General features: G+C 32.8%; 1 protein-coding gene across 2 annotated transcripts in view; it reads left to right on the forward strand.

Moving 5' to 3' along the window:
• Positions 1-19888, forward strand: part of LOC127723685 (uncharacterized) — a 45176-nt gene extending 25288 nt beyond the window's left edge. For both annotated transcript variants that reach the window (XR_007992203.1, XM_052230427.1), the window contains exons 9-11: positions 5956-6003; positions 15601-15640; positions 18998-19888. Coding sequence is in view for 1 of the 2 variants with exons in the window: in XM_052230427.1 (XP_052086387.1) it covers positions 5956-6003; positions 15601-15623 (71 nt within the window). In the remaining variant the exon portion in view is untranslated. The remainder of the gene's footprint in view (positions 1-5955; positions 6004-15600; positions 15641-18997) is intronic.
• Positions 19889-21951: the final 2063 nt, after the last annotated feature.

Below are 21951 nucleotides of genomic sequence, written 5' to 3' on the forward strand. Positions count from 1 at the left end.
TATGAAACAGTTAAGTACGAATATAATGAATTCCCACTAGTTTTTTAACAGAGGATAACAGACCATGATTATAAAAACAACAACAATACTTTATTTTAAGAGGGTTACGCAGTTAGCTTAATCAATAATCTTCACTGAGACCCTCATTATAGAAAATCATAAACAAACAATCTTTAAAACAAATGCTACATATACATGACATACACTAGTCAAGAACATATATTATGATTATGTTCAATACAACAACTGCATAAAATGTTATGAAAAAATATTTTTTTTAATTGATTGATTTCAATAAATGGTTATTTTGCATTTGAAAGAATTAACATTTGTTAAATTTCGGAAAGATATAGGCAAAGTGTTCCACATGGATGGTCCAGAAAACATAAAAAATTTCTTGAACAATTAGATTTTTGGTTTAGGGAGTATGAGGTTTCCTTGAATAGCATTTCTCAGGGGGTATTGATTTCTGTCTGTAACATAATGAAAGTTGTCAGTAGGATATGATGGGGCATTATTTTTGATAGAAAAGGTTTAAAATGCAGGTGGTGTATATTTTCGATGACCATTGCCCTATTGCGTTCAGTTGAGATGCTACACAGTTGTGGTTAGTTGATATCACTATACACGTGAATTTCTCCTCAAACGAGCTTATATATGAAATTCACATGGAAAGTTTCATGTGAATTTAGATTCACATGAATATGACATGAAATTTTTCACGTGAATTTCATGTGAACTTTCCAACACAAAAATTTGGTATTTTTCATGATTTTAATTAGATTTGAAAATTTAGATGTTATTTGAATAACTTTATTTTTTAAATTCACGTGAATATCACGTGAATAAAAATCATGTGATTTTCACATGAAATTCACATGAGTACCACATGAGATTCACATGAAACCCACATGAACCGATTTCACGTCAGTTTCACGAATAATTCGTTTGAGGTGAAATTCACATGAATTTCACGTCAGATTCACATGCATTTAGATTCACGTGAAATTCATGTGAGTGAAATTTCCCTTTGTAACCCATGGACCTGACTATACATAAAACGTCACATAGCTACATTTCCAAATCGAATATTTGTATCAATGAATTGGCAAAGGTTTTAAGTAATTTTTGTAACGAAATCCATGATTTAAAATTTACAAGTTATATATAAACTTCGTTCTTTGAATTCTAAAACGTGAATGTTAACATGTGCAAAAATAGCGAACTGAAATATATACAAACCATTAGACTTGACCAAAGAAACATTGCCGTTGAAAAAAGAAAATTAAGAATAGGAAACGAAAAAAAAAATGTCCCTTTTGTCGTAATGTTTCCGTGTGAAACTGAGATATCAACATCTTAAAAGGATAATTGTTGCTGTTTATGTAAGAATTATTTCAAATTAGTTCCCTGAGGTAAATTGCTGCGGTATATTTAAGTAATAGTTAAATTCTAAAGCCACACATCATCACAGCAGCAAAACATTTGAACATTTAAATCTATAAGCATCTTATCACAATCAGGACGTTAGTGTCCTCTCTATTTATTTCCTCATTTTGTCATACATTAGACTTTTATAGCTAAATTTAGGGATACTGTCCGGATTATTAATTGTAAGACTTTAAACATGTCTCATTAAAAAAAAGAGGTTGAAAAATTCTGACTGAAAAAAAAAAGGAATACTTGTCCACAAAGATAAGTATTGTCAGTTTACAACATAATATGCTATGCTGCTATTAAGTGGTAGACAGATGGTGTTTCAATTAATTGAAATTGATCAAAGAGGGACAGTTATTCAGGAAAACAAACAGCTTTTTAAACATTGAAAATTAAAGCATTAGCTAAGAACATGATAATATAGCTCCCAACGTTTCTCCGCATATACAAATCCCGGACTTTCAAATGTTTTGGTTCTAGCGTTTCTGATTAAGGTTAATCAGTATAAGGGGAGAATTTACAAGGTGTTATTTTCATTCATTTGTACCACTTTCAAATTGCTCAAAGATAACCTTTTTTTCTTTCCAGCACATTATTTGAATATGAATAAAATCCATTAAAGGGTAATCGTCAACTTCACATCATCCAGTAACGAATTCTTGCTAAATACAAGAAAAAATATGTGGCACACATAAAATATCATTGATGCAAATGAAACAGATAATCCCTCCTCCCTAAGCTATTGTTTTCATGAAATTGATATTTTTTATCGTTCCCCGTTTTATACGATCTATTACTCTACATGTGTGTACGATTTAACTCTGTTACAATACCACACGTGTCTCGTGAAACTATCGTTTTTGTAAAGGAAAATACGCATTGTACGAACAATCAGTGTGATACACAACTGTAGTACTCTTTCAGTTAATTGTCAATATGCACAGCTTTTTTTCCAAGTGGCAGTTAATATCACGCAAAGTTGTTTTATTTTGCATTTCAACAACAGCCTTATTCACGATGCTTTTTGATTAGCAATTAAATGAAATAATTAGCACTGCAGCCCTTTCGATTGTTTGCATCGAATTCATCGTGAATTTATTGATTTTAAATCCATAATTGCTTTAAATAAAAGGATATCAAAGGAAAATAATTTGGGCTATGGCAACGCAAGCCGAAAAGGAAAAGCAATGTACAAATTAGAAGCAGACCATTAGATGGAAGTTTATCATTGTTTATGGACTAAGGAAGACGACTTGTCGGTGAAAGTTCTTATACTTGCATGCAAAATAAAGATACTATAGCAATTTTTTGGTCACTCCTCTTTATCTTTAATCCTAGATCAACCACTGACTTTGCAATAATTCCTGCTGATTTAAATATTTGAGCCGTCAAGCTTGTATCGATCATTATTCTTCCATCATTTTTTTGTCCATTTGAAGAAACGAAACATTATTTTGATAAAAAAAGAAAATTGTAGAGCATCATATCAGCTAATAAAAATCTGTATATTTTTACATAGGTTATCTGCACAGAAGCTTTTAGCATACCGTATATTGGGTTTTTTTGCGAGTGTTTAATTTTTGCTTTGTTAGCGGCAGCTAAAGAAACGCGAAAATTTGACCCTGCATAATGTTCACTGCATATTCTCAGATTTATCGTTATTTGAAAGTTTCATATTTATATTATGCTGTTGATTGTCGAGTCTTTTGTGTTGTTCGGTAGATCACAAGAAAGTGTATATTTAATTAAGGTATCTGTTTATATAATAATTAAAATGACTAATCATGCATGGCACACCTTTTAACAACACAACAATCAGTGACAGGTTAACAAATGTTAATTAGCGACGATCTATTGATTGATGTCATAACCCAAATATTTTACAGATCTTTGTACATTGTATCTAATGTAATTTTAAGATTTAAAATAAATCACATTTACACGGATATTTGTATATCTGTAATGATCAAAACCTTCAATTTTTAGCATGCCTTAACTTATATATTTTATGTTCCTAGAAAGTTCACTGAATATTGTGTTTTCGTTTGAAGTACTCATATTTATTTGTAATCGATTACCGGTCAGTCAATATAGTTTATGTTGTTTACATTTTTAACAATACGATATAGTTATTTTTCGGGTGTATTATCCCATTCAGCGAAATTTATACACAGTAAAAATCTAACCTGCTTATTTTGTCATCATATCGCGAAAAAAAGCCGATGCGAAAAAAAAACGATATACAGTATTCGATGCATAAACCCAAATGCTAGAACATTACTCATTACTGTGTTTCGCTAGGAGATACTTTAACATTTTATCGTTGTCGTCGTCGTATTGCACAATTGCACAATATGTGTATATCTAACAGGCAATCTCTGCCATCAGATACTGATAATTTCAAAGACCGTGAACATATAGGCAAACAACGGTAAGATGGCAATTTCAAAAATGGAGCTGAGGTAAAAAGCTGAGCAAAGACTGATAAATAGGAGATTGTATTGCATCGATTAAAGGTTCTGAAACAACATAGTTTACATTTACATCTTGTAAAAGGGTAGGGTGTAAGCTCACATAAATCCAGTTTGATATTACGATGCACATAGTAATGTATCCGTTCCTAGTTTAGAAACTTTAGAAAAGTGTTTGTGCATTTTTTTTTTACGAAAAAAGTATTTTGTATAGATCTTTCGTGCAAACACTTTTGATAAAGGAAAAAGGTTTAAAAGAAATAACATGAATATGAATTTTGTAAGACTGTATGTGTGTTATTATCTTTATGAAAAATAAAAGTGAAACTTTACATTAGCAGTAGGGACCTGCATAAGAGGCTAAGTGAAATAATTAACTATGACATTATTGTAATGTGATGCATTTGTATGGAGCAAATGTCTTTAACGCAAAAAGATTGATGGCACCGAAGTAATATAGAAATGTTACCAATTTTTTTAATCGCAAAAATTGTGACGTGTATTGTGTCGCAAAAATAAACATTTTCAATTTTAAAAACGTAATTGTATGCAACTTTTCATGAAATCGCAACAATTAAACCGTGTGTATATGATAAAAGATTTAAATCAAACTTACAAACAAATTATTCTATATGAAAAATATAAAATTATCTGTGATCCTAACGAGGTAACAGAAATGTAGTTAAGTACACAGGGGACAAAAACTTTAAAATAGATAGAATTCACCCATTTTCTTAAAAATCGAAAAAAATAAAACTGGTTTTAATGAATTGAATTTTTAAACTGTAACAGAATAGTGCTTGAGTAAACATATGAACAAAATTAAAATAACAAAAGTTATAGGATATGTTACTATATCACTAAAAGCCATGATAAAAATGGAACAACCATTACTATCATATCCTATTACAATTTTGGTTAACAAATCAACTGGAATCTATTTTTGTCGCGATGATCTATAGGCTATCTACTGTATAGATAGAATAACTATCTAGATAAAGGAAATCATAAATGTGTTATCAAAATTGATGAAAGAGCTTTACATGATCAATCAAAGGAATCTCCAAATAAACATCTGTGCCGTCTACCTTCTGCATTTAGGTCTGGATTCTGTTGTCACACAACACTTGTAAAAAAAAAGTGGATAAAAGTTCCGGACGAAAACAATTTTATTGCTGCAATTCTGATGGGGTTTTCTAACGCATATGATTGTTTGCTGCACGATTTACTTAAACTAAAATTGGAAGCATATGATTTGTCAAAAACATCTCTAAAATGCAAATGTTATATAGAAAAAACACAAAACAGTGTATCAAAATTGAACGTTATTTCAGTTCATGGGATCAAAAATTTAAAGGTGCACCATAAGGGTCAATACTTGAGCCAGTTCTTTTTAATGCCTTTTTAAAAGCATATTTCTTTTTGTACAAAAAAGTGCATACTATAATTATGTAGATGATAACATTATATCATATAGTGATTGTAGCATAGATACCATCGTTGAAACTGTTATTAAAAATCTGCTAAATTGGTTTTTGATAAATTTAATGAAGGCTAATCCTGACAAATATCAGGCTATAGCCATTGGGAAAAATAAACATAATTTGATCTTCAATTTAAACGGGAACACAATGTGAATACAATGTTCAACTTCTTGGAGTAACAATAGATTCAAGCTTTATGTCATATATCTTAAATATGTAAACAGACATTAATATATTACATTGTAAGACAATTAACTATTCAATAACGAGTGGGCAAATACCATCTCAATAGGCTAGGCAGGTAAACAGAATAATTTTCAATAATTCTGCCAAACTTTTGTTTAGTACTAAGCCACTACTGTAGAAAACGAAATTATTCTTAAATGAAAGAGCTCTTACATTGATCCAGTATGAAGAGTATGATAGTTCTTATAAAAAACTGCTAGAGAAATCTAAATTACTTTCTGTTAAACCAGGGGAATAAAAACTATTGCCACTGAAACATCAGAAATTATTCCAAGTCCAAGATATCTGCATCATTTAATTGACGTTCTGAACTATAGTTTTAGATCACATGGATCAGCAGTACTCCCAAGAGCCAGAACTATTAGGTATGGTTTGAAATCGTTTTTTATTTATGCTACACATATTACGAATGAGCTGCCTTTTGACAAATTAAAAAAAAAACTAAAAAAATTAGATTCCGAATAACAGCTCATGCAGTACATGCATTTAGTGCTTTAATGTTAGTGCTTTGAAAAAAAAATTATTGTGTTTGACTGCTTAATTTGTATAGCTTTTTGTTGCTATTATCGGTTGTGCTTAATTCTAACTTATGCTATGTTTTAAGGTGTATACTATATTGTGCATACTGTTTTCCTAACATATGACTGAATCTGTGCATTTATCATTTATTTGACATCCTAATTGTCTAACCAGGCATTATATGTTTAACATTGAGTTGTTCTTATGTATATATGTATACATATATATTGTTATTTAGTAGATTTGAAAAGCTCACAATTGCTTTTGTTAATAAAGTCGTTAATGAATATCGCCTTTACCTCTTACGGTGTTTATATATCACAACTCGTTCGCTATGCCCGTGTATGTAGCGGCGTTTTGGATTTCAGTGAGAGTAATCTATGTATTACTGGTAAATTATTAAGTCAGGAATTTCGTTACCACAAATTACTTAAAACCTTTACTACAATCTGTCGATACCTATATTTTGGCATAGCACAAGGTCATGTTTTTCTCCGACTGTAAATGAGTTCTTTACACTAAATCCAATGCATGTTGGATGTGTACTGATTGATATCTAAGTCTTAGAAACATGATTTTTTATTAATTGTTATTGGTTATGTACTAGCTATCAGTAACTTCGAGTACTCTAAGATCTTAACTAAGTATCATTATGTATGTGCCTGTCCCAAGTCAGGAGCCTGTAGTTCAGATGTTGTCGTTGGTTTATGTTTGTCATATTTGTTTTTCGCAAGTTGTTTTTAAAATCAAATTAGGCCGTTATAGTCCAGTCATTCTAGCCAAAATATGACCAAACCTCAAACTAATTGCAACAGAATGTTCTTCTAGTTTTCCTAGCTGATTTTGGTGTACTGTTGAACATATGAAAAATCGAGAAAGTTTGGATGAAGGGAAATTGTTAATTTTGGGTGAAAACCCTTGGATTTTGTTGAAAAATTGCTGAAAACTGGAAATTTGCCGTTACTAAAAAACTAAAATAGCAACGTACATAATTTTTAATCAAGTCAATAGATCTTGTTACAACAATGAATTTTTGAAAATATGATGAACTTCAAAGTACAGGAAGTTGAAAATTTTGGGTGAAAATGTTGGATTTTTAGCCAAAAATCGATAAAAACTGGGAATTTATGTTTTCTTAAAAAACCCAAATTCAAATAAGATTATGAGTCTTCAAATTTACTTTGTATATGTTAAATATTGAGGGAGATCAAATAATGATAAATTCGTCAAGTCAATAGATCTTATAACAACAATAAAAACCGATTGACCGGTATGATACTTTTTCTTGAAACCAAAATAATTACGTTATAGGATAACAAAAACATGTAGTAGTTTTTACCCAAACCCCTTAACTATGCTAATTACGTTTTTTGTGTATTCTACATAGATCTTTTGAAGTTAATTGTCACTTAATCGTCCATGTCAACTGTTTTGTTCGAATTTGTACAACCAGTTCCTTTACATTCGCCACATGCTACTGAACATTCAAGTCCGTTTTTTCTACAAGTACATTTTTTAGTGTCACAGTTTGTCCTACAATTGCATCGAATAATGTTGAGTAATTTAGAGGGAGCTGCGTCCATCGTACACTTAACTGGAACAAGGTTTCCATTAGCGACTTTCCAACCCCATTCACATGGATTTAAATTGTCCCTGTCCATCCACATTTTCATTTGAAGATAAGCCCTCTGGCTATGAAATGAAGCCGCATTTGATGTTGGCGGCAAAGTATGAATTTGAACGCACGTTTTGTTTGTCAATACTCTTGCAGCAAACTTTCTGTAGCGAAGAACTTTCAGTCCTTCATATGGAGCACCATTATATAGAGAGGAAATAATGTTTTCACCAGCAGAAATTACATTATCCTTTGTGTTTGCATTGCATAATAACTGTGCCTGAGCCTTTACAAAGTCTTGTTCTCCGAATTTCTTTAGGGTCGCTGCTTTACTGACACCGAACATTCTTGAAGTTGTGTCACAACCACTGATAGCATGAATTAAAGGTAACAGTGTACATACCTCCTCACCAAGAAGCGATTTGGTCTTCAAAATATCCCATATTTTAATATTTGTGTTGAGTTTTGACACATTGCCAGATTTGAATATCAGCGAATTTGATGTAACGTCCGCATGACAAAGAAGGAGTACCAGAAGATCAGTGTCCTCTCCTAGCAAAACAGTTAGTTTTGTTTTCGATGACTCGATTGCAGTAAGGGCTATCAATACATCAGCATCGGCATCTGAGTGTTTAGTTTCAATTCCCTTTTCTACCATCTTTGCACTCAAGAGATTAATGAAGTTTTGCTTGTTTTCGATGTTTGCTAGAAATATTTCTTTTTTAGATTTGAAAGGAGTTCTATCCGTGAATGAAACTTTTGTGTCTATGATTCCTTTGGTGCGTCGCTGGTGTGTGGCATCTTAAGTATCTGGACCCGAGGCATATCCATCAAATACAACTATAGCATTACTGTATTTCCGTTCTACGCTGTCAACGTACCTCTGGCAAATTTCACCGAAAGAAAGTCCGCTTTGCCAGTGTATACGATGGAGAAGAGAGCCGCCATCAATAATATACTGAGTTTTGTCGTTTTCGTTCATTTCAAATGCGCAACAATCGCCCTTTCCCCAAATAGCATCTGCAAGACTAGACTTTTGTGCTGTTCGCATGAGCCCATTTGGATCAAACATTGAACTGGGATGACTACATAGTTCATAGGTGAATATTTCAGACTGATCTTCATATATGCCATTTGATGCAGCAAGAAAGCGCTGAAAGAGAAGCTGTGAATCAACAGTAATGACATCATCATCAACTTTGATAGCCGATTTTGCACTTAAGATAATGGCCTGTTCTTTCCTTTTAAATGAAAATTCATCAATTTTCTGTCCGTCCATGGACTTTAGAATTTTAATCCCTAATTCCTTCGAATTATCAACATTGACAAATTTGTCCGCCGAGACCCCTGTTTCTATATTTCGCAAACTGGTTTCCTCTACAAAAGGATTTCTGCTGATAAGAAACGATAAAAATGTTTTCAAATCTTGACAGTCTCTCGATCTCCTTGAATCCCCACCTTCTTTATGTTGGTCACTTGTTCCATAATTGACTCCAGTAAACTCTTGCAAAGCATTGTTCATTTCCGCGCAGTCTGGCATAGATAAAATCCATTGGGCTCGCTGACCCTCTGACATACCTCTGCCCCGAGTCATACCGCCTGTCGTCTTTAAGCTTCTCATTAAAACCTGTTCTATGACCAAATCAGAAGAAAGACCTGCCCAGAATGTATCACTCCTTCTTATAACATGATAACCTGATTGTTGAAAAGCTAATACGTCAGGATGTGTTGTTTTCAAGTTCTGCATTTGTTGTAAGTATACTCGTGATGATTTGACATACAGATTGTGTCCCGAAGCTGCAAGATACGGAAGCATGTCTTTGATTGTTTGTAAATGTAGACCCCAGTTACCAGTCCTTTCAGCTTTGATGAATCTACGGAGTATATCTATCATATCCATATACTGGAACCATAGTTGTGAAGTACGAAAACTTTTGTGTGACACCCGAAAGTTATCTATCCTAGATTTTATTTGATCTAATAAAACATTTTCGCAAGCTTTTTCGACGGATATGTCCCCTTTCAGTAGTTCATCCAACATCGAATCTGCTTCATGCAACTCATCCGAAAGGTCCTCAGCGTTCATATCAGTAATGTCGGTATTTATGTAATTTGCCGGATTAATATCATTGGTTCCACTCTCATTTTAGATTTGATCTGGAAGTGGTATGCCGTATATGTGTGACAAGATTATTGACGTGAGAGCTGTGTCTACCAGGAAATGTGCCCTTACTGCTCGTGCAATAGCCTTTCCACTAGTCATATGAGTTACTGCATTTGGTGCATACACTGTTTCAAGTAGCTCAGTAATTCCAGATCCTTCCATCAAGTGACCAATGCCGCCTACAAAACTCATTTCTAAATGAAAGCCTCCAAGTCTCAAGATAACTGACTTTAAAGGACTATCCAATGGTTCATCTTTAATTATGTTCATTGCCTTCCAATAGAGGGGTTGATCAAATGTCAAAATAGGTGAACAATGTTGAGCCTTTGCTTGCTTGCTTATGAAGTTAAGTGTTGAATTTATACATGTGAGATCACTAGGATTCATGTCTATCATTGGCAAAAAAACAACAGATGATTTTCCTGGATAATCACCGTCCATCACTTTGTGCATAATGGCTTACCAACTAGGTCGGTTGCATGTCAAAGGCCAGCATACGTTTGACAGAAGGTCTAACTTCCACGTTGTATCGACCATATTTGGCTCATAATTCATGGTTGCGAACTCTGCCTGTAACGATTGTTTATATTGCATCTAATAATAATCTATGTTAATCTTCGCTAAGTCAGAGACTTCCTTTAGTGTGGGAGACAGCCTAGGGACAGCTTTGTCAAGTCTAAATCCTGGAGTTACAGCTGCAATCGTGCCCATACCATGAAATGTTCCATGACCATCTAAAGTGCGCAGATTATGGTCTACGTTATCAGCTATATACTGAACGAAAGTGTCATTCCCAAATTGTGTGTCGGTTCTGTCATGAGCAGCAGCAGCATTAAGTTCAAACCTTTGAACCTCTGTGTAAGAAGAAGCAAAACCAAGAGTGTTCAAAGTGTCCAACAAAAACCTTGATCCAAAGTGATGATGCATTTGTACACTGAGGGCAATTTGTAGCGGTGCAATAAGTGTTCTTGGTCGGGTTGCCTGAATTATAGCTTGACCAACAGATGCAACTTTAACAGTAGAGTCGTTTTGACTAAATAATGCACTTAGAAAAGTTCGTAACGAATCTGGGACAAAGGCAGTGTTTTGCTGTGAGTTTATATCAACAGAAGACGGATATATATATTTTGAATCTTTAAGGCTCATAATATCTGCTTTTATTAGCTTAGCTGCTGTTTCTATCATCGACAGCTTTTCATCTTCTGGACTCTTAGATGATGGTCTTCTGTAAAATTCGTTCAGTATAGATGATGCTGTTCTCCTGAATGTGACTATATTCGACTTTCCGTTTACTTCCGTGATGATGATATCGAATCCAAAATGAGTTTGCAGTTTCTTTTTCATGTGCACCACACTATACGCCTTCTCTCCGCAAATTTCTTCCATAGCCTGAACAAGATCGCTTACGGTTGCAGGTTCGTCTTGTGTTTCTTCTAATTGTCTAACTATTTGCAGGAAAGCTTTCTCTGATAAATCTTCTTTTGGTCGTCCTGGTGTCGTTCGTTTGACCTCTTTGTTTGCTTGCTTCGAAACGGGGATTTGCTTACCAGTTCTAAAATTAACACTACATGTTTGGTGGTATATTGCATATGCAGCGTGCAAATCGGATGGCGCAATGTTTAGCCTCCTCAAAACGTTTTCGGACCATTCATCATTTCTTTCTTTGCAGATGTTTCTAAGGGTCTTAGACAAATCTGTTGTCCTGACAGGAAACACGTCGATTCCCCTTTTACTCTCCGAAAATTTTGCATAATTTCCACAAAATAAAAAGTTCTTCTGGAACTCGAAAACAGGAGTGGAAGAGCGTAAGTCACGACTTAACTCGGTTGTCGATAAATTCTTGTCTCGCAAGTCCTTCTTGATTGAATTAGCGTTTATGTAATCACGTCGACATTTCTGTTGAACTTTTTGTCCTGGAGTTGTGTCGATCGTATCATTTCTGGTTTGGCTGGTCCTATTAACTGTGTTACAACCTTTTTCTCTTAGTTGTGTTATTTCTTCACCATTGTTTAGAGACACCCGACAGAAAACACAAGCATCCATCATTACCTAAAAAAATGATAAAACTGTTAAGACGAGATTCAATTAATTTGGTTTTGCTTTCATATTATTTTATCAAAAGATTTGTTTTGGATACAATATTAAAAAAGATCTATGTTGACTTTTTTAAAACTATAAAATAATGCATATGTAGTGTCTGTACTCATTATGATTAAGGATTACAACAGTAATTTTTTTCAGTTTGTTAATAGTTTCTATTTGTCGATATTCTGGTTCTATTTGTACTTTCCGCCGTAGTTCAGTGTGTTTTTATTACTTTATCATGTTAACTCTTATACAGAAACATATGACATTAATACAAGTATTAAGTGGCGCCCCTGCTCCTTTTCGGGTAAAATACCTGCTTGATGTATGCACAGAAAAACAACAGTAATAAAAATTGCCCCAAAATGTAATATGAAGTTTGATAGAGTGCCTTTCCCCTGCTTGGTGCATGGTAGCTCAGTTCAATTGTATAATGGTAGCTTTGTTAAACTGGACAATTCTAATGTCCCTCTATCATTTGATTAATAAATATTCATCTTATTTTGGTAAAACAATTTGTCTGTATCGATTTTTAAATTTTATTATCAGTACAACTTCCTTTTTCCATGAATTCAATTTTGTTGGAGTGTAACTTTTTTGGCACTAACGGCGTTCCATACTTTTTTTTTTCGTCAGCAACTCCTGGCAGTAGACTATAATTTTTTTTTTACGGGGCGATTTATATATGAAATGTATATAATTTAGTCCAAATATAAAAAGCAGAGCTGTTTTACACGTGATTTGTGGTTTAGAGACCTCGGCAAACCGAAATGAACTCATTTCTGCCCTGTACTACTTTTTGCCGTCTCCCGTGTATTTACGCCTTTCAAAAACACCAAAAATACCTTGCATGACAGCTTTTACTCTTAAGAGTGCTAAATACATATAAAACTTTTATATATAAGTCTTATATTTACTTACCAGAATGAAAAGGATGGACACTAGATGCGTCGTCTGCAGTTGACCATTACGAGTTGTCTCCCATATCGTCTTCTCAATCTACGGGCGCCATATCTTTCCATAATATTTGAAGTAAAATCTTGATTTTTTTTTTCGCTAAAATTGACGACTTTCCCCTATTTCGATTTTTCTCGATTTTTAATATGTTTCTTATACGTTATATCTCTCACGAATTCCGCAAAAAACATTTCTGTTGCAATTAGTTTGAGGTATAACCATAGAATGACTGGACTATTAGTTTTCACAATTGAATTGTTTCATATTTTTCATGTTGGGGCCTTTAATAACTGACTATACGGTACGAGTTTTTTTCATTGTTGAAGGCCGCACGGTTGCCTATCATTGCTTACATCCACTTCATTTGAACTTAAGTTGATGTTGTCTCATTGGCAATTATACCACATCTCATTATATTTATTTTAAATGAATCCTCGAATTGAATTGCATTAGATAGATTATCTATTTTGCATTTGTGTTTGCTGTTCAACAATTACAATAATAAATCTACGAAATTTTTTTGGGGAATATACAGTAATTTATAAAGGTGTTAAATAGGTTCATTGATTGCTGTTTGCTTTACGTTCGGTGACAAGTGGTATATACAGTTGTGAAATGTATGATATATTGTAACCCGGATTTGTTATTTTTCTCATTCGATTTATGAATTTCGAACAGCGGTATACTACTGTTGCCTTTACTTATACAGAAACGAGTATGAAAATTAATATCTTCATATTGTTTTAATTCTATGTACAAAAGAATATCTAATATGCTACACAAAAGTATATACATTCTCTGGTTTACCTGTATGACCTTTTGTATACAAATATGAATAGAATTTCTGTGTATTTCCTTTAAGGAATAAAAGTACCATTTTCATTTATAGAGTCTGAATTCCTTGTCTGAGTGGGTGATTCGACAGGGACCTCGTCAATTTCCAAGTCAGTTCATGTATCAGTCCCGCTGTTGTACATCTATTGGTGTGTTGCCTTTTATCCCCACAACTTCATCATCTTATGGAATGTGTCGGTTGCAATAACTTACTGCAGATCGTATATCAAGCCTTCATTTTAGCCTCATAGGTTGCAACATTTTTAAGTATACTGAAACGTGAAGATTTATGTCTTTCCACTTTACAAATAGATTTCCTAAGTATTATATGGGTCATTTCTGCCGGATTGTTCGGGCTACTGTTTGCTTTGAACAATTAACTCTGTAAGTTGTCCTTTAAGCTACATATACATGATATATATATATTGAAATAAGAAAAACATGTGGAGAGAATTGATTGTTGAAATTGAAAGTTGTGATTTGGTCGATGTACGAGATTTGACGTTGAACTCTGCAGAGAATGATACCATGTCGGTAATAGTGGAGGTTTTTTTTTATCGTTTATTTGTTTTTCGGTAGTCAGGATTATTTAATACCCCAACAACAACTACTTGACTATGGTTTTGACGGTAAACATTAAATAATATGTACAAGACTATCCAGTTTGTTTTTTTTAATTCATATATATTATACAAGAATATTGTTACTGAAAAAAAAGGCTATTCACACTCACATGTCATGTATACGTATATACATATATATTGTTATTTAGTAGATTTGAAAAGCTCACTATTGCTTTTGTTATTTAGTCTGTTTAATGAATATCGCCTTTACTTCTTACGGTGTTTATATATCAAAACTTGTTCGCTATGCCCATGTCTTTAGCGACGTTTTGTGTTTCACTCACAATTTCTCTCTTTACTAACACACAGTCACTGCAATCTTACAATTGGTATGTGTGCATGTCTTAACATTAGGTAAAATACAAATTTAAAAATAAATATTCTAGTTGAGTTGGACTATCGTACAAATTGGGTACCAAAAACCAAGACAGGAAATCAATTTACAAAGTGTATACCAAAGGCATTAAGTAAATTACCTTTAATATGCCGAGCTATGTCCATCTATGGACTACCGGGTGCTTGAAAACATTTATTTGATGATTGCAGTTGTGTTCACCAGCCATTTATATTTCTAAAAAGGTTAAATATATAAAAACAAAACTGTAACATGTATTAAGGAGAAGATGCAATACCATCACCTTACATATGTACTCCTTGTAATATTAGATTATACATCTAAATACATTGAATTTTTTTTTATCTTTATCTGCAATGGTACAAAGTCAATATGAAATATTTGTGATGTCAAAACAAATATTTAATGTGCAAACATTTTGTTTAAAAATGAGACTGTTTTTCTTCCTGCCATTTGCATTCTTAAATTAATTTACAAGATATTTAAACTAGAAGAACTGTCTATGGTTGAATATTTGAATCTGTCTGAGGTGATTGAGAATGATTCACCTTTGTACAAAAAAATGACACATAAGAAACGATAACAGCAATAACAGCTTATTTTGAGAAATAAACACAACGCAGAATAAACTGAAATAACATAAAATATCCAATTTCCTTAATTATACGAAACCTTTCTTTAGTAAAAAACATAAAACCCAGTTCTGTTCTGTTGAAATAATTACGGAATGCGTTTCAAATGGAACATATTTGTTGAGCATGTTACAACTTTTGTATTTTATCAATTGTATTTCAATGTTTTGTTTTTTAGATTCCAAGTGCATTATACAGTGATTGTATTCCCTCCAAAGGTATGGGTATATGATTCAATAAAAAACTTGAAAGGACACATTTAACATTTTTGTGTCCGATTTCTCGATTTATCATTTTTTGTTTTTTAAATGTCAATCTTGATTTGCTCGGCCGAGATATCTATGTTGTTTACCAAGATGTTTGCATCTTTGTCCGAGACCTCAATTAAGAAAACGCTTTTCTGATTAAATGTTAGAGGACTCTGGAGCATATAAACTAAGATCATCTCAGATTTTATACCGGCAACTTTTTTTGCCCAATTGAGTTTCCAATTTTACGGACGGTTTGCTAAGAAATGACTTCCAATTCTTCTTTTTTTTGTTGAACTCTTGTTTCAAAATCTCTCATATTTCAAATGTTGATTGTGTATACAAACATCTTCGTTTGCCCGAAGTTATCATTGACAATGAACACGTCGATATCTTACGATCAATCGAAGTAACAATTTACTAAATCAAAACATTGGACAAACCATCGGTCAAAGATATTAAGAAAATAAACAACAAAACACATAGTCGAATTAATATCTGGGATAAACAATTATTGATCTTAGATAGCTGAATAGATAACAAAAAAGATAAAACTATACTTACTCGAGATTTTGGTTTAAATATCAATTAAGCTATGTTCTTTTAAAACTTCCGTGTATTATATTTTACATTACATTTACATTATAAAACAGATTTATAAGGGGATAAGGTATTGCTTATCAATTTTAAAACCCTCATTACTAACATGGCAGAAAGAAAATCGTGAACAATCATAGGTCTTTTGTATGTTCCTTTGCTAATTCAATCAAAGGTGAAAAAATTAATCTTCCTTCACGGTACTGGACACCAACATTACATAAGTCTCCTTCACAAAGTTATCTTGCTGGGTCTGTAAAATGCCATATAAACTCTTTCTTAATTAGGAGTCATTGTGAAACTATCAATCTTTGGCGGCAATGTCAATAAGATGTGGATACTAAAACCTTCCACAGATATGTTACAGTGCATCTAATAACAGTCTGTCTTCTTCTGTCAAAGTAAAAAAAACGTTTGATTCTCTACCCTTGAAACAAGTATTCTGCATTCTAAATCTAAAGACCCATTCAAAGTGTAAGTCCATTTATTTCATAATACAAAAAGACTAACATACATACTAAGATGTTGTTTCAGGAATGGGATTTGGTTAAAAAAAAAAAGTTTTACGAAAAATCTCTACTTGTTTTGTTCATTTACAACTAATTTCTTACGTCTATAGATGCATGTGTTTTCACTAATCAGTTGGCATTTCTGTTAGAATGAACTGTATCTTCTACTTGTGGACTTATTACTTCATTTGTTTTATGTAGAAAGTTCTAAGGAAGCATTACAAGTCTTAGAACAAAGTATCAAATATTAACTTCACGCTCCGCTTTAAAAATAAGGTCTGTCATTGAAGAATTCAAAGTTTGGAGATCGTATCGGTCCCACTGATTTCGAAATAAAGAATACCATATACTTGTATACAGTAAATTACTGCTTAATATATTGACGTAAATCTAAATATTGAAAATAAGAAACGGCTGAGAACGTAACTTAACGTCAATAGGGACAATTTTAATTTTCCTTCTGAGAAATTTCGATTTTATTGTAACAATATTCAATCAGCACCTGCATATGAAGTATATATTTTCAAGTTAATGGAGTTATTCAGATCATGTGTTGTCACTCGTAATTTTCGTAAAAGTAATTGGTTGCTTCTTTCACAAAAAGCTATTGAAACAAGGGTTCTTGGTACACCTGAAGTAAGCTCTTCAAAAGTTTTTTTACTTTCATGATTTGATTGACAAAAAATCTGTATTACAGATGAAAACAGATATGTTAAACTTGTCGAAGCCACTATTCCGTCCTCTATTTATTTTGATTATGACATCACCAAATGCTATTGTTTATTTGCCATGATCAACTTAATGGTTGCCCATGCACTGGTCTAAGCTCCATCCATTCTTCCGTATGGCAAACGGCAAAGGGCGATAAAGGGTTGAACAGGATATTACATTTACTAAACACAACTGTTGATGCAATCAAGTCCATTAAATATAACAGAGGTTAACTCACTCGAAAATCAAAGAACATTACCATTCATGTAATATATGAGTTTTATTCTAAGACGAAAAATGTATGTTCTTTGTGTGGTATTGACCAGTAGAACTTCCCATCTATATTATGGTAAATTCGATTTAGGGTGTGGGAGAGGGTGTCTGTATTTTCAAGTTGTGATATTATGTGATTGGTCTCGCAACCAGTTTAGTTAGGATGCTTATATTTGTAAAAATTAATATAACAAAAATACCTAACTCCATGAAAAATTCAAAGTGGAAGGTCCCTTTACAAATGGCAAAATCAAAAGCTCAAACACATCAAACGAATGGAAAGCAACTGTCATATTCCTGACTTGGTACAGGCATTTCCTTATGTAGAAAATGCTGGATTAAACCTAGTTTTATAGCTAGCTCAACCTCTCACTTGTATTACAGTCGCGTTAGTTCCATTATATTGACAACAATGTGTGAGCAACACAAATAGACATAATAGGTAAAATGTCAAAAATTGGGGTACAGCAGTCAACATTTTGTGATTATCTTAATCACTATGATAGCAAACAACTATGTCAACAAAGAAAAACAAAATGGCATGAAAACACTCAATAGACAAAGCATAAAAGCAAAAAAGGAAAGACAAGATTTAAAAAAATGACCATAGCACAATAACACAATGGCAGGATGTATAAATACTGAGCCATGCGTAAAGGATATTACCAACAATGGACTAAACATTAAAAGTTAAAAATATAGAACACAAAAAAAGGACCACTATAACACGTAATTAATATAATAAATAAGGTCATTACCGAGAATCGTATACTTCAAGACAATCATGTATTATTTGCGAAGTTGATACTGAATATTTATCAACCATGTCTTGGTATCCTCCGTTTAATTTTTTTATAAAAAGGACGAGACGTTCTTTGACATAACCCTGGTTCATCAACTTTCTGCTCAGACCCTGGTAACGTTTTATAAAGTCTGAGTAGCAGCTGCAAGCTCTTGATGTCGGTGTATTGCTGCTATAATGGGGAAAATTCATAATTTCAAAATTATTCCGTCTCATTTGTCACAGATTCTGAAATTATCTTTTTTCTTACGGGGTTTGACATTTTTATACATAAGAGTATATTAGTTCTTAACAGTACATCAAACTTTAAGCGTTGATCAAAATTTACATCACATCTTTGATTCAAAGTTATTGAAAACATCAAACGTCGAATTTCTTTGATTGATTTGAAAAACAAATGTTATCATAATGCTCATTGTTTCTTTTCTATTTTAGAGAAAATGCTGTACCGAAACCAAATGGCGAAAACTAGCGACACAAGAGGATTCAAGACCAATCAAAACGAAATTATTCCAAATATAGCTAGTCAGTTTTTGCCTTCCTGTCAGTTGACAGTTTGTTCAGCTCAGACTGTTCTTTTAATTATAAAAAAAAAAAATTCTTTTTAGAAATGCTTAGATTTATAACTCTCTACACAGATATCCATGCACAAAGTATTCCTTCATATACCTGATTTATTTAATGTTTGCTTATAGAAATATATATATGAAATTTACGTTATTAAAGTAAAATATAAAATAAAAACAAATGAAGGAGAAAATTATAAAAAGTTGTTCTTTAAAAAAGTATTTTTTTAAAAGAAAGTAATTATTAAATTATATAATTATAGTAAATTTTAAAGAATTATGAAACTGAGCCATGTTAAATTAAAGAAAATAACTTTGAAGCCTAAAAATACATGTTCGTATTTTGATATCAATAATTTAAATAGGTTGGTTGTATTTCGTTCAGTTCAGTCAATTATGCAGTAGACTGCTCTGTTCACTATAAGGTCATGATCACTAGGGAGAACGGACTCAACAACTGCATTATCAGTACATGTGTATATTATATCATTTACTTTTATTTTTCTTATGATGTATCATGTACAGTGTTGTCATTATTCTTTTTATTTGCATGTATGCCATTAATTGTAACGTGGATGGAGAGTTGTCTCATTGGCACTCATACCACATCTTCCTATATCTACATAAACATATTTGTAATGTTATTCGATTAATGAGTGTGTTTTGGTACCTCAGGAAGGATAGTTTTACACAAATTCAGAGCAACTTTGAGTCTTCCTTACTAACACTTATGTAATGACAATAAAAAGTGCCAATATTTCATTTGTTTATGTTATTTATTTTAAAAGCCTGATTATTGAATACTGTGTGTACCTCCAGATGGATTATTTGACATAAAAGTGAAAAAATGTAAATTCAAATTGCTATATATATTTATATAAAGTGTCAATATTTACCACTTTTCATGATCATTCTCTAACAGCTTCAAAGTTTTATTCTTTTGGTACCTCTGGAAAAGAGAGGCGAAAGATACCAAAGGGACATTCAAACTTATAAGTCGAAAATAAACTGACAACGCCATGGCTTAAAAAGAAAAAAACCATCAGATAAACAAAAGTACACAAAACACAACATAGAAAACTAAGGACTGATCAACACGAACCCAACCAAAAACTGCGGGTAATCTCAAGTGCTCCGGAAGAGTAAGCAGATCCTGCTCCACATGTGGCACCCGTCATGTTGCTCATGTTAGTGCAAACCCGTTAATAAGTCTTATTCAGTAGGTCACATTCGGGGAAAAGGGGACGGGATTGTAGTTATGACATTTGGAACATATCCACTATCATCTTTGAAACGGATATTCCATAACGGTTAACCAACTCGTGATGGCGTCCGTAAAATTTACGAAGGGGTGATTTCAACTTCATCACTTGGAACTCTTGGTTTAATAACTTCCTTGTGAGCAGCAAACCTCTATCAAGGAAATCATGATAGGAAATACAAGCCCTGGAATATCGTATCATCTAGGAGATATATACTCCGTATACAGGCGCTGCTGGAATTTTGCTTCACAATTTGGAAGCTGAAATCATCTCTTTTTGTAAAATACTATTCTATCTCATGCTATAGCATATCAAATATGTATATTGCATTGAGTTAATTGAAAAGAAAGACGTCCATCTTAATTTAGAAAAGAAACTCCAAATCTATATTCATATATCCAAATAAATGTGAAAAGCGTGTTACCTTCTAATATTCGTCGATGTATATCAACTCTATTTTAAAACATTCATAATCGGAAATACATTCTTACTTTGGGAATATCTACTCCACATGAAGATGCTGCTTGGATATTTAACATGAACATTGTAAAGCAGATGAGATACCAGAGGGTCTGGATGGGCAATCCTTAATTTTTAGGATATTTTTCTGTTATTGTTTTTGCCACATAATTCTCCATTCTTTAAATCGTAGAACAGTATTATTCTCCATTCTTTATTCTTTTTGCCAATTTTTCTCTTTTTTCTAATCTATGGTCCTTTCTTATTTTTGTCCATCAAGACCATTAAACCCCTTCCAGATCATCATACCAATGGTACAATCAAAACCGTAAGTAGTAAAGGACAGGCAACATCAGGTCCAAAAGAGAATAAAATGAATACACACAAACAACAGACAACATAACACTTGTACAGAAAACTAATATATTTTGTAACACGAACCCAATCAAAAACTTAGGCTTAAGAAAGGTATGCAGTTCCTGACCTTCAATTTCTGATTGCAGGTAAATTCCGGTCATGCGTCACATTCGATTGTGGCATTAACACAGAAAGGAGGAGTTGAGGTTACGACATAGACAAGACATGACAAGACATATCCGTGGTTTGTGGAAAAAAACTGCTTACATTTTTGGAGACTCCTTCTGATGTCGTTGGACCATGTTGCAATTGCTTGATTATTTCATATTTTTTTTTTATGTGCTACCTACAATTTTTTATTTTCCTGGCCATGGCATTGTCTGTCTTGCGCTAACTAAAGATGTTTATCGCCACTTGGTATGATATATTTCTTGTTGGATGATATACTATCAATATTTACTAAATATCAAATATTATCCCCAGGTTGTTCATTTCAATGAAAAACTTCATGGTAAGCTTTTAACTTTTTTATTTGGATTTGCAGAATCGGATATTGATAGTTACTAAATGCATGTTGAATTGTAGTGTAAAAGAAATTATGTAATAGTACCAAACATGTTTGATCAGAACTACACATGTTAATTTTCAAATAAAACCTGACGACATATTGTCGTATGTTAGAAGCTCCTGGTGACAACCAGATTGTGCACTGATATTTATTTGTGATTTTATTTTTACTTTCGTC

The sequence above is a fragment of the Mytilus californianus genome, unplaced genomic scaffold (assembly GCF_021869535.1).
Source record: "Mytilus californianus isolate M0D057914Y unplaced genomic scaffold, xbMytCali1.0.p SCAF_13, whole genome shotgun sequence".
Classification (NCBI taxonomy): Eukaryota; Metazoa; Mollusca; class Bivalvia; order Mytilida; family Mytilidae; genus Mytilus; species Mytilus californianus.